Consider the following 14,789-nt stretch of genomic DNA (forward strand, 5'->3'; position numbering starts at 1 on the left):
TATTTATGTTACATGATTAAACATTTTCACCCTGACTTCCAGTCAGTGCAGTCTTACATATCTGTGAGTCAGTTTAAATACAAATGTTAATAAATAAAAGGTACAGGGATATGATGATTAATGAGTAAAATGTAAATATCAGTTAAATATCTGTTAAAACACACATCTACTAAAACATACCCAGTCCCTATTTTAAGTATGTAATTCATAAAAAACCTCACCTGATTCTGTAATCATAATGTTGTCATTGTGTCTGTCTCCTATTCCAAGTACAAAGGTTGCCACACAGTAACCAGAACAAGAATAAACAAATCTTTCCACTGCTGCCTGAAACTAATGAATAGCAAGAATAAAAGTAAGAATATTCTATTGCTTATATCAATGTTTCTCAAACTATTTCCCATTGTAGGCCACATCTGTGGAGGACTGGAGTTCTGGGCGGGGAGCCGGCAGGCAGGGACTCTGAACCATGCCATGTGGGGCTGGGTTGCAGCCCGATCTTGGACCTCGCCGGATGGCAGCCCTGGACCACAGACCCTTGTTGTATGGGGATGAGTGGCAGCCCTGGACTGGACCTCTGTTGTGTAGGGCCGAGGGGAATCTCTGACCCCAGATCCCCACTGTGTGGGGCTGGCAACTCCAACCGTGGAGCCTGTAGGGCCGGGTGGCAGCCCTGGACTCCAGACCCCTGCTATGTAGGACCAGGCGGCAGCCCCAGAGGCCGTACTCTGTGGGGCTGGCTGGCAGCCCCAGATCCTCACCGAGCTGGGCAGCCCAGACCCTGTCATGCCAGGCAGCCAGGAAACCATACTCCACCACAGGGCCTGGCGACCTTTAGCACACAGCTGGGTTGCAGCTGTGTGCTAATTGGACCACATGTGGCCTGCAGACTGCAGGTAGAGAACCACTGGCTTATACAGAACACTTCACCTTCAAATATCAGTATAGGCACTAAGAACAGGATCCTACACAGCACTCAGCACCTTGCAGGATCAGGCCCTTATTAATTACTTACCACAACACATTTGTGAGCTACATGTATATTGTTATCCCACTTTTACAGAGGAAAAAATCATGCAGAGAGGTTAATGATTTGCCCAAAGCCACACAGCAAATCAGTGTGAAAGCCTGTGTTAGCTCCCAGTCCTGTGCTTAACCTTAAACAATGCTGCCTTTTACAGCCTTCCCAAGGGCTTGTCTACACTTACCTCTGGAGCGATCGATCCAGCGGGGGTCAATTTATCGTATCTAGTGAAGACACGATAAGTCGACCACCAAGCACTCTCCCGTCGACTCCGGTACTCCACTGGAGCGAGAAGCGTAGGTGGAGTCGACGGGGAACATCAGCAGTTGACCTACTGAAGTGCAGGAGTAAGTAGTGAAGTAAGTAGCTCTAAGTATGTCAACTTCAGCACGCTATTTTCGTAGCTGAAGTTGCGTAACTTAGATTGACTTAGCTCCTTCCCCCCAGTGTAGACCAGGCCTAACAGTCTAATCAGCTTGCCATGCATCACTTCCAAATATCATCAACAAAAGGGATAAAAAAGCACCTTGTTACTCAGGATTATGACTGTTAGCTTTCCTTTTGCCCTGTTACATCACACCCCATCATACACACCATAGTTCTTGTTCTGCTACAACACACAGTAACATTTATTTTTAAAGGAAAAACAAACTATGTTAATGAAACCTGTGAACCAATTTAAAACAACAACAAAACAGAATAATTTACAAAGAGGATGTAGGGTGTGTGTTACAGAACACTTTTGGGACTTTCAATGGGACTTGTGCACCTAAGTCACTTAGGTGCTTTTGATAATCCAATTCAAAAGTGTCTAAGAATTCACCTTTTCTTCAATCACACATCTGTCTTTCAGCCACTGATTTAATATTTCATCCTTAAATGCACCTGTGTTGCCAACTGTACTTTGCTGAATTTTGGCAATTGTTGTAGCATCTTTCACAATTTCAATCATTCCTACAAAAGACAGGGAGGAAATAAGAATTTTATTTTTGAAAACACTTTTATATATATACGTATATATATAGAAGCAGTGCTGTCTGCGTATTATTTCATAGAGCCACAAAGTCAGAGTGAAGGTCTTATATTCTGTTGAGATATTTACATTAGGAGGTTGCATTGTCACAATTCAAAGTCATTATGTCTCAAGCAACACTACAGTACAAATATTGCAAATGTAATATCTCCATCCAGGTACTGAAAAAGCTGAAAGTTGGTTCTTTTTTATATTTGATGTTAATGGAATTTAGATCTGAGTAGTCTCCATATTGCTGGAACATCAATCTGTGTGTTGGCTTACAAACAGTAGCTTCATATATACGTTGAATAAGATTGGGGAGAAGAATGAGATCTGGGGAAATCCGCAAGTAAATGCTCTGGCAGACCACTTGTCTATCATGACCCTCTGATTTTGGTCCAAGGGAATGTAACCTCTAGGAGACCTTGAAGTGGTGCACCAAAGAGTCACATATTGAAGAACACTAGTTTAACCTGAGAAAACATTCAGTAATGAGCTGAGACTGTTCCTTCATTTGACCAACAATATCCTTTTTTGTGGTACTGAGGGGTGCACAATTCTTAGATCCATCACATGGAAAAGGGAATCTAGGAAGTACAAAAGAATATAATTTTCTTGAAATAAAAAACTGGGAGCCTATTAAGAATTCATAAAAGAAGAGAGAGTAATGGCAGATTCCCCCCCCCCCACAATTCTATTTTTATGTAATTGGATAGTTTTAAGATAAATTTATATGCAATAAATTTAAATCTTATAGTTTCTGGAAAATAATACATTTTCTAAAAAAATGGTCTAACAGAGAGGCCGGAAAATTTGAAAACATTTTAACATTAACAATTAATGTTAAAGTACATGTATCAAGTAATATTTTCACATATATTCATGTTTAATTTCCTCTGATTTTCATTTTATATAATTTGAATAGTAATCTCTCTGATTTTAAAAACATAGTATGTATTGAGAGAGAAATACCCTTTATATTGCAACATTCTGCATTTTAATAAGCATGAATTTGGGACAGCTGCATTGCTCAGAAATCACAAAGTTATGAATGCGTAATACAGGTGACCTCCAAGCAATCTTGATGAAATCTCTCCACTGCAATATCACATTCTCTATGCCATATATTTTTAGCTTTCAGAAAAATTACTTTAGAGATATTTTAGAGAATTCTTAATTTGAGCAGTACTGCCTACAAAGCAGTTTCTGCTGGGGGGGGGAAGAGGTAAGTAAAAAAAAAAAAAATGTATTGTGAAGAATGTGGGAAATACCTATATTATTTTTTGTGAATATTATGTGGACCTCTGCCTATTTGATTACTATCATGCTGTCATCTGGTATGTGGATGCAAAAAGTTAACTCAGTCCTGGGAAGTTCTGCATGTCTCCAGGAAACCAAAGTTAATTACTTTAATCCTTGTCTATACTTAAAGAGGAATGCCAGTATAGCTATACTGACAAACCTGGTGGTGGAGATGCAGCTTGTACCATCAAAAGACTTCGTTTGCCAGCAAAGCTTAAACCTGTTTCCCAAATGGAATAAGTGACACCAGCGCAAAAGGTATAACTTTTGTCTACACTGGGATTTTTAGATGCGTCAGTTACTCCCCCCACCCGCCCCACTCCTAATCAACATAGCTATGTTGGCAAAACTTTGAAGTGAAGATCAAGCTACGGCCATGTCTACACTAGGATCACTTTACCAGTATTGCTATACTGGTATAACTATATTGGCAAAGCATTCTTTGTGTGGATGTAGGTATACCAACGAAGCTGCATTTTGTGGTGGAATAGTAAAAAACCATCCTCACAAGTGAAACAAGCTATCCCAGTAAATGTGCAGTTTTGCTGGGATAGCTACATCTATACTAGGGGCTTTTGCTGGCATAGCTATGTCAGTAAGGAGTCACACCTCTTACCACTCCTGTGACATAGCTGTGCCGGCAGAAGTCACCAGTGTAGACCAAGCCTTGAACAGCTCCAGTCATCATTGTTCAACAAATAATACTGGTGTCAAGGCCTTTGAGGTTCTGTCCCTGTCAAAGTTGGACACAACACTCCCTGGGCAATGGGGAGAGGGAGAAAAGCGCGTGGACAGAAAGAACAGAGAAGTCTGTTTGGTTTTAAAAAGAGTTGTCCCCTGAAGCTCAGGGGCAGGAGTGGCGCCAGGGTTTTTGGTGTCCTAGGCGGGGGTCCTTCCGTGCTCCCGGTCGTTGGTGGCAATTCTGCGGCGGGGGGAGGTCCTTCTGTGCTCCCGGTCTTCGGGGCACTTCAGCGGCAGGTCCCGGAGTGAGTGAAGGACCCGTCGCAGAATTGCTGCCGCCGACCCAGAGCGCAGAAGGACCCCCCGCCGCCAAATTGCCACCGAGGCCGGCAAAACGCCATCCTCTCAAATCCTGGTGTCCTAGGCGACTGCCTAGGTCGCCTAAATGGAAGCGCCAGCCCTGCTCAGGTGAGATGGAGAAAAACAGGGTCTGTAGAAAAACAGACTGAAACCTGGCTCCCAGAAGAGTGAGGGTACCAAGCATATGTCAGGCCTACCAACATTGTGGGGAAAATGTGAAGCTTTTGGTAAGATAATATGTGTAGTGGCTTCATATTGTTTTAACCCTTCTTTCTCTGATTGCTATGTATCTATGGACAAACAACACTTTGCTTTGAAGAAGCTTGCTGGAGTCACTGCATTGTCATACTGATCACAACTCCTGAAGGGAAGTGTATAGCAGGGGCCAAACCCAGTTTGGGTAAACACAGTGGTGATTTCACTCAGAGACATGCAAATGCTGGACCTACCAACTTGAAAGCAATGCTCAGGGAGGGACTGAGAGAGGGGTCAAAAGTAAGGCTCACCCTAGAGCCATGACTTACACAGAGACATACAATATGAACTTTATGTACAATTTTTGTGATTTGTTACCACCATGATGTTATGCAATCCACTGATCTCATCCAGTGTACTGTACCTATTTTATTTCCTGTAGAAATGCAACCATAAGGCAACAAACACAGGTCCAAGGATTCTGCTTCCCAAATAGATTCCATAATTCGAAGAATCTAGTCATAAAAACAATATACATTTTTACAGCACTCCATCTTCAAAAGCACTTTACAAAACAATTAATTAACCCTATCCATAATCCTGTGAGATAAGTCAACAGCATTATCCCATTTTACAGATGGATAGACTGAGACAGAAAGAATAAATGATCCATCTGAGGCCACAGAGTCAGTCAGTGGCAGAACTGGAATTAGAACATTATACTTCTTGGCTCTCAGTCCTGTCCTCACATCATGTCTCTTTCCCTGATAAAACATACATATTTATTGTATGCCGTATTTTAACAGACAAGAACTGACCACATTATGAAACACCAGCTTCTATGTAAATCCTCAAAAAGTGCTAATATTGGTAAACTGGTCAATTGGAACACCATCATCAGATCAACCAGCAAGGTCATACAGGAGAAATGCAATCTGTCACTCTCTTTTACCTTTGTAAGTTTACAAAAAATATGTTTTTCCTTTAGTGGGAAATGAATCATAATGGCCAAAATGACAAATTAATTTTGTAGGATAGTGAAAGTGTGAAATTTATTAAAGAAACTCAGAGTCTCAATTCTACCATCTAGCCAAACGCATGCAGGAGGACTAGGACAGGAGGAATGAGGTGCAAAGGTGATATAAAGTACCAACAGGACATAAAAAAATGAGGCCCTAGTCCTGGTTGGGGCCTCTGAGCAGTACCATAATATGATTTAATAAATAATAAGTTCATGTTCCAAGTGTACCATAAATACAATTTACACACATTTTTGACAGGAAAAGGGTTTTTTCCCCAAACAGTACTTTATTCACGTGGCTCTTATACATATCACATGGCAGTTTAGCAATCATACCTGTAAAATAAGCATATCCTGGCGAAGGTCATCTCCATGTTTGAAGATAATGCCTATGGTTTCATTTGATAGGGCTGTGGGGTCTGCACATTTAAATTCAAGCCAAAGTGGCTTTTTCTTGGATGCCATTACTTTGCATTTTTCAATCTGTAAAAGATGAATTCATTTCTAAGCTTTTTACTCCTGTTGGCACAGCAGAGTCAATGCAGCTAACATAGAATTAGCTGCACATCCTACTGCTTTTCATGCATCATCAACACATTGTTTACAAAATTCCAATCAGTTATGCCTGTGGAAACAAATTTAAAGGTTGGGGGAGAAAGGTGTTATTCAGTTGCCACAGAAGGCCTAATTTAGCTTGCAGAACTTTTAATACTAGTGATGATGCATGAGCTGGAAAGAACCCAGCTTGACTCAGAGCACAGGCTAAATTTATAGAATTGGCCATTAAAAAACAAACAGCATCTTCTAAACTGTGAACCAAGAATATGAGATTCTGAAATCATAGAGAGACAATAAGTATGGAAACCCACAATAGCAGCTTTACTGTTACTTTGCAGAGTAGAAACATACATTTAATTACCCTCCCTCCTCCCCCAAAAGACTCCTATTGACTTCATTGTGAGTGAACTGGATCCTATGTCTCTGGATTCTGTTTGATTCTATTTTAAACATCAGTGAAACATGGTATTTGAAAAAGCATGAACAGACTTTTTGAGCAAGAAAATTACATCTGTGAGGGCATCTGAAGCTAGATCAATTGTAAGTACACATCTGTATCAAGTCTCTACAATATTAAGAATTATTAGTTGTTTATTGCATTTTATTTTATTTCCAATTTATGGTAGAGAACACAGAAACATGTATTTGGACAGATCCTCAGCTGAGGTAAGTTAGTTTATAAGTCGTTGACATCAGTGGAGCTACATTGTGGATCTGGACCACAGTATTTACCGTATATAAAACAAAAACAAAAAATCTCCAAACAAACCACAACTCCCACCTCCAAAACCCACCCCTTAAAACATGTTGCTTACATTCTTAAAGTATGACAGCAATAAGTAATTTAATGTAATTATGTATAAAATACGAAAATAAAAAAAAGAACGTTAATGCAATTTCAAGCTTGTGAAATCCAGCACTGAAACTCGGAAAACTTATTTACTGTTTTTCCAACCAAGTTAATTCAGGCATATTGCATGTGTGGCATGTAACATATATTATTCCTGATTGCCTTCTTCAATGTAAACTTATATGCATATGTTAATATTAGTATGTTTACACTGCACAAAGAAAACAGGAACTGCTACATACATGCAAGATATGGATGAATTAATGTTGCAAGAGAAGACAATTTTTTGGATTATCCTGATTTTTAAGTGCTTGAATTCCCAAGCATAGCACTGCAGTAACGCTCTCCCACCACCTCAGTAATTTCCTTTTTAGAAAATAAAATTAAAAAAATCCAGCTAGTTATTTTTATGGATAAAACATAAATTGGAAGTTTGTTCCTAGTTCTGCAACAGACTTTCAGCAAGTCACCCTCCTCATGCTTTAGTTTTCTCTGTAGGCCTGGCCTGACGTTAAGTAACTTGCCTTGTTTTTTAGTGGGCATGACTGGGAAGGTGAATGGAAGGTTAAAATGTAATTAGGGACTTACCAAGCAGTATGCTGGAGTCAGGATGTCTGTACTAGCTAAGATAAGCAGGAATACAGTAACTCCTTGCTTAATGTTATAGTTATGTTCTTGAAAAATGCTAAGCGCTATGATGTTAAGCGAATCCAATTTCCCCATAAGAATTAATGTAAATGGGGGGTTAGGTTCCAGGGAAATTTTTTTTTCCCCAGACAAAAGACTCTACACACACACACACAAACCCACACACCAGAGTAAGTTTTAAACAAACAATTAATAGTGTACACAGCAATTATGATTGTGAAGCTTGGCTGAGGTGGTGAAGTCAGAGGGTGGGATATTTCCCAGGGAATACCTTACTGCTAAATGATGAACTACCACTTGGCTGAGCTCTCGGCTGAGGGTTAACACGTTGTTAATGTAGTCTCACACTCTACAAGGCAGCAGGAATGGAGGGAGGAGACACAGCATGGCAAAGAGAGACAGAGACGAGTGTGTGTGTGTGTGTGAGAGAGAGAGACACACGCACAGTGTGTGTGTGTGTGAGAGACAGAGACCTGCATTGCCCCTTTAAGTATGTTGATCCCACTCATTTTTAAGGAGATCAGCAAACTGAGACAGCAGTTGCTGCCAGCAAGTTCCCTCCATCCTGAGCCCTGTAGTGTCCCCCCTGGCTCTGTGGAGAGGTACAGGAGCAGGGGGTGAGAAGCGGGGGGGGGGGAGGGGAACACCCTGACATTAGCACTTCTCTTCCACCACTCCCTCTGCACAGCAAGCAGAAGGCTCCAGGGAGAAGCTCCAAGGCAGAGGGCAGGAGCAGGACAGCTGAACTGCTTGGCAACGGATTGCCTGCTGGGAGGCTGTGGCACAGGGAATTTAGGGGAGCTGACGGGGGAGCTGCCAGTCTGCCCTGGTTCCAAGCCCCCAGCAGCTAGCTCCAGTGGCCTGCTCTTTCTGCAAACAGTGGACAAAGCAGGCAATTGCCAAACAACGTTATAAGGGAGCACAGTGCAACTTTAAATGAGCATGTTCTCTAATTGATCAGCAACGTAACAACGAAATAACATTAACTGGGATGATATTAAGTGAAGGGTTACTCTATAAGGTAAAGTTTTGCTGTGTAACTTTGGATGTGTGGTATGCTCCATAATATACCCACCCCCTACACTTGTCGTCAACATAGCTTTTCTGTATGCCATAGAAAGGAACCTGAGTGACGAGACTGTAGTCAAACTGAGTTCTTGGGGAATTGAGTGGAAAAGGTCTCAGGAGAATGCCAATATAGCAGTTCAGTGACTCGGATTCCATTTGTCTGGAGCAGGTAATGTATAGTTTATTACATATGTAGCTTTACTTGCAAGGCTAACAACCCAAAAGTTTAGCAATGGCATTGGAAGGGTTTAAATTTCAGGTTTCCAGGGCATTGGAGGAGTGGGTTAGATCTAAAAGCAGTCCCTATTGACTCCCCTAAATAAATGATAGGGGAGACCGGAACCAGGTAGAAAAGGAACTCCAATAAATAGTGTTAGACAAGATATGCAACAAAAAGAAACAAAAAATGTTATTAAATTATTATACAGAAGACTCTGCTAAAGAGAAATTAAGTAACATACAGGGAATGGAGGGAGCTATTTTGGATTCCTATAGAAAGGAATGCTTGGCAGAGCAGGCAAAGGTATGCCAAATGCTACTGAAACTTTAAAGACTAAGGCCAATGGGAGATCATGAAGAGAACAGTAATTGTAGCTAAAGAATGAATGCAAACAATCACAAAGATAAGCTCATATTCAAGGTGAGGGGCTAAAGGGACTATTTATGCAGATGTTAAAAATGTTAGAGTGGTGAAAGGATTAAGGAGGCTGGTATAGTAAAGGTATTGGGCATAATATTCAGTAAGGGGAGAGAGAATGCTTGGTTTGATCACAAAATCTGGTTACAACAGTGCAACTTGGTCGAGTTTTCCCTGGTGGAACCCTGGTAGTCAAACAAATTACACAAGAGGAGGTCAGGTGGTGACAACACCACCACTATGCTTTTGTCCCCAGGAATCTTTATAGTCATTCTGAAGGAGAATGGCCATTGAATGGTCTGTAAATAATCAATTGTAAAGGACTCCTGTAGGCAGAGAGACACTCTGATTTGAATCACTGGACTATGGACAATTTAGTCAAACTCACTAAAAAGAAAAAAGGGGTTTCCATTTGAACTTAGCTGCCTACAAATGTACACATAGGGAATGTAGTCAGGGTACAGTTTGTAAAATACAATTAGAGCAAAACAAGTTGTGTTGATTAAAATACTTAAAAAGAAATGCAAATATATTTGTGTAATTACATAAGGTTTTATGGACCTAAACAAACACTCCTGGTTTGTAAAACCCTACTTTGTACGTAAAAAATGAATTGGCTTTTAAAAGATTCCACTAAAAATCCATTTCAATCTTTCATTCAAAGTTGCAAAAGTGGACAGGCACTTTTGAGCAGCTGCCAAGGTTTGCTGGTAGTCTTTGCTAAATCCTTCCCCCTCAAGACCCCCACTCAAGCCAAACACACGTAGCTTGTCTCATTTGGCTTTGTTACCTCAATGTTTTTATGAAGTTCAACATTTTTTTAAATAAGGGCTAGAGGACATGGTTGCGGCTGTGGCAGGGATGACCAGAATCAAGAAAGTGAGAGACTCTGCATCCTGTTGTAATGCATCAGCAGCCAAAAGAGCTGCAGAGTGAGAATGAAAAATTAAAGAGACAGTACACCTCTGGAGCAACAGCAAAGATCTGTATGGGAGGGCAGGGGGCATTGTTAGACGAATAGCAGTGTTTTGAACACTGAGCCTTAAGGTGGCTCTAGTAATCAGACAATCGCTTTCATAGGGGTACATGGAGACTTTTTATTCACAAAACAAACTTTGATGTGAAAATTAATATGGCTAACAAGATGTTATGGCAGATAATGGGTGAGAGATGCACTATGGAAGATTCCTATGGTACATGAAGTATGTTTCGTAAGAGAGATAAAACAAATGTAAAGTCATGCTATTTAATTAAAACTATATAGAGGCTCCATATAGGAGCCACAATAGGTTGTGTTTTCTGTTTCAGATGGCTGTGCACTTTGGAAGCAGAAATCAAACCAGCACCAAGAAACATCGGTGAATGCAAGAAATGAATCTTAACCATTAATGCTTTTATCTAAAAGTTTTGTTTAATTGTAGTGTAAAATAGTGTCATTAGGAAGTAAAAACCTATATGGAAGTGTTTTATAAACGGAAAACTAAGCAATTATATAAAAGATTGAAATAGCCTAGATCTGAAACAAATCCAACTAATGGCTTAGGGTTAAATTAAGGCCACATTGCTTAATAAATTTTAATTTATTAATGTGCCAAGTGTTATTGAATTTCACCAATCTGTAGTCACAGGGGTTTGGTCAAAAATGGTTTAAAACTATTGTAAGGACTTTATGGACAAAAAAAGTAAACTTTTAAAATGCATAAGCCTACCAAGGTCAGGAAGCAATGAAACCTGGAGGGAGCCTGACATGGGAACTGAGCTTTTTGGGACTGGTATATCACTTTGAAACCAAGATGACATCATCAGTGACAAGTATTGCAGGCCCGGGGAGGCTGAGCCTCCCGAGCCAGGCGTGGCCACACCTATGCTCCATCCCGAGGCCCCCTCCTGCTTCCTGCCGCTTCCCCCATGGCCCTAGCCCAGGCAGGCTGCTCCTCTTCCCCAAAGTGGTCTGGGACTAGGGTGGGCCCGCCTGTGGCATGGGACTCAGGGAAGCTGGGGTCAGTGCAGAGGTTGGGGGCAGTCGGGTGGGGTGGTCTGAGGCTAGGGGGCGGTGGCGGACTTGAGGCTCCGGTGGGAAAGGGGCGGGTCTCGGGCACAAGGGGTGGGGCCAGAGGCTAGCATCCCCAAATGTGTGGCTCATGCATCATCAATGGCTGACATAGAGAGGCTGTGGGAACATGAACAAGCATCTGAACAGAAGCTAGCAGCAGAAGTACTGCAATCATTACATGAGCACCGGTTTCAGCCAGAATTAGCATCTAGGACAGGGGTAGGCAACCTATGGCACGCGTGCTGAAGGCGGCACCTGAGCTGATTTTCAGTGGCACTCACACTGCCCGGGTTCAGTGGCACTCACACAGAGTCCGGGGGGCTCTGCATTTTAATTTAATTTTAAATGAAACTTCTTAAGCATTTTAAAAACCTTATTTACTTTACATACAACAACAGTTTAGTTATATATTATAGACTTATAGAAAGAGACCTTCTAAAAACGTTAAAATGTATTACCGGCGCGCAAAACCTTAAATTAGAGTGGATAAATGATGATTTGGCACAGCACTTCTGAAAGGTTGCTGACCCCGATCCAGAGTACTGTATTTTGAAAATTAACAGAGCAAAAAAATTATTGATAAAGATTTTTTTTACTATTTTATATGTATGATGTTGTAAAACATTTTTTTACGTACAAGATAAAGTTAATTTCCAAACATGAAAGATAAAAGGCAAAAACAATGACATACAATATAAAGTAAAAGAGGCCTTAAGTGACAGAACAAAGGTTTGCCCTATTTTATCACCACAGAAATGTTAAAAATTTGGTACAAGGGATGTAATACTAATTGGTACAGGGTAAGAAATTTAACAAAGGTCCAATAACATGAAGTTAAATGTGAAAAGCACTACAACTCGTCTGGCGTGGAAGAAGTTTTATTTTCCTTCCTCAAATTCTGTTGCAAGACAATGTGAAGTCCAGAAAGCTCCAGACTTGTACTGCTGCTTGCACCAGGATGGCATTTACATGCACAGAGTAAGAGTTGCCAGCACATGGGTTCAATATGGGGGAATAGTCTTTAAATTGCACAGTACAGTTGAGATGCTGGGATGCTGGTAAAGTAAAAACTGCCTATGTTGTTGATGACAAGTATTTTTTGGTGGCTTAACAGGACCACATCTGGTACGGACCAAGGGAATGTTATTTTAATTGGCCTATGTTCTGTTTGACACCTAATTTCTCGTGGTGATAAATGGAAAGGTTTTTTACATTTTGTACCAGTTTTTCATAATGTCATTAAAAAAAAAGTTAAAATTATTGAAGGATGCTTTCAAGGCAGAGCAAGCTTATAATCTCCGTGGAGGGAAGCCCTTGATTGTGCTTCTTGGGTTTTTTTGTGTGTGTTCTCTCTGGGTTCTGAGAGGGGCCAGACATGTAAGCAGATTCCTCCAATCTTTCTGAAAAAATCTCTTCTGTTCAAATTAGTAAGTACTAGTTAGAAAGGTAGTTTAGTCTTCTTTTTCTTTGTTTTCTTTATTTGCAAATGTGTATTTTGCTGGAAGGACTGTATTTGTGCTGGGGGGAGGACTCTCCCTAGTGTCTATAAGCTGAAAGACCTGTTAACATTTTCCAACTTGATTTTACAGAGACAATTTTTACTTTTTCTTTCTTTTATTAAAAGCTTTTCTTTTTAAAAGACCTGATTGATTTTTTCTCCTTGTTAAGGCTCAAGGGAATTGAGGCTAAACTCACCAGGGAGTGGTGGGGGGAAAGGAGGAGGGGGAAGGTGAATTTCCCTTTGTTTTAGATTCACGGAGCTTGAATCTGTCTCTCTCTCTCCAAGATAGCCCAGGGAGGGAAAGCCTGGGAGAGGATACAGTGGGGGAAGGGTGTATTTTCCCTTGTGTTAAGATTCAAGGAATTTGGATCTTGTTTCACCAAGGAGTTGGTGAAGCCTCTCCAGATGACCCAGGGAGGGAAAGTCTAAGAGGGGGAAAGGTGGGGGGGATGGTCAGTTCCTCCTTGTTTTAAGATCCAGGGGGCCTGGGTCTTGGGGTCCCCGGGGAGGTTTTGGGGGGACCAGAGTGTACCAGGCACTGCAAGTCCTGGTTGGTGGCAGCCCTATCAGATCTAAGCTAGTAATTAAGCTTAGAGGAATTCATGCTGGTACCCCATCTTTTGAATGCTAAGGTTCAGAGTGGGGATTCATACCATGACAATTGAAGAGATACAGAAAGGCTATTCTAAATGGCAGAGAAGACTTTTGTATCAACAATGGCTCAACGATGTGGTGCAATGACTGTGCCATGGGCAGTCATACCTAGTGGTTGGAGCAGAAATCAGGCCTAATGATCAGAGCAGAGGGTCAAAACAAAAGATAACGTTAGGTATGAAGCTGAAGGTCAGAGCTAGAGACAAAGTCAGGTGCTAGGCTAGGGATCAGAGCTGAGGACAGTGTCAAGGATAAGGCAGAGCAGCAGAGGCCAAAGTAGAGCAGGACAGCAGGAGATGGGAGTAGATGGGATCTGGGATGGGAGGACAGGAACAGGAAGGAATGCAGGGCTCAGGAGTCAGGTAATCCAGAGGTAGTCACAGCCAGCCAATGATTCCGCTACTTGCTCGCACAACTTCCTGTTGTTACTTCCTGGTTTACGTTGTGCTCCTTAGCCAGTTGAGGGTCTGGATGTTTCCCCCAGTGTTTTGGGGCAGGGTCCTCTGCAAGCTGGACCTTCCTTGAACCTGTCCCTAGTTACTGAGGTGAGCTGCTGGGTGGAAGTCATGGTCTGAGTGCTGCCTGGTGACCCATGGATCCAGGTTTGAGGTCTGTGATCCATCATATGTAAGGGGAGTAACTGGAGGACTAGACAGATACAAAGCAAATGAAGTAGACTGGAATAAGTCAATAGACGTTTTTAATACAAGAAAGCCAGTTTCTAACTAGATCCCAAAATTAATGGGGAGCCAGAATTGCTGTTTGAGGATTAGTGTTTTGTCATCATGTTTCTTCCTTGAATATGAGGTAAGCAGCACCCTTTTGCTTATACTTGCTTAAGGTGAGAACTAAGAATCAAAGACCACAGAAAAGATAGGGTTGTCAAAGTGAACTGAGGTAAAACCATAAATGAGGATATCTAAGGCAGAAGTGAAGTCAAGACTTTTGTGTACATGATTTGAAGAGGCAGATATGTAAATCACACATATTTGCAGATAAGAGATTTTCAAACCATGAAGAATTTGTAAATAATAAAATATATTTACCACTAGTGCTCCTGCTCTCAGCCCAGGGTCATATGGAACTCTAAAGCTTTCTGGAAGTTTGCTGTTCTGCAGTTTTTCAAGCTTTTGTTTCAGCTGTGTGATAACTGTAATCGAAAAAAAAAATCACCATTATTGGGTTCAAAAGTTAGAATCAGAAAGTTACAGTTAATTAGACC

The 14,789-nt window shown here is 41.2% G+C and overlaps 1 protein-coding gene across 4 annotated transcripts in view; it reads right to left on the reverse strand.

Annotated features, from left to right (window-relative positions):
• The window catches only part of PIK3CG (phosphatidylinositol-4,5-bisphosphate 3-kinase catalytic subunit gamma), a 60,922-nt gene that overhangs the window by 14,818 nt on the left and 31,315 nt on the right, over nt 1-14,789 (reverse strand). For all 4 annotated transcript variants that reach the window (XM_030550372.1, XM_030550541.1, XM_030550277.1 and 1 more), the window contains 5 exons: nt 14,614-14,717; nt 5,935-6,081; nt 5,002-5,092; nt 1,848-1,978; nt 222-333 (listed from right to left, as the gene is read on the reverse strand). In XM_030550372.1, the coding sequence (XP_030406232.1) occupies nt 222-333; nt 1,848-1,978; nt 5,002-5,092; nt 5,935-6,081; nt 14,614-14,717 (585 nt within the window). The remainder of the gene's footprint in view (nt 1-221; nt 334-1,847; nt 1,979-5,001; nt 5,093-5,934; nt 6,082-14,613; nt 14,718-14,789) is intronic.

This window comes from Gopherus evgoodei, chromosome 1 (genome assembly GCF_007399415.2).
Source record: "Gopherus evgoodei ecotype Sinaloan lineage chromosome 1, rGopEvg1_v1.p, whole genome shotgun sequence".
In the NCBI taxonomy this organism is placed as follows: domain Eukaryota; kingdom Metazoa; phylum Chordata; order Testudines; family Testudinidae; genus Gopherus; species Gopherus evgoodei.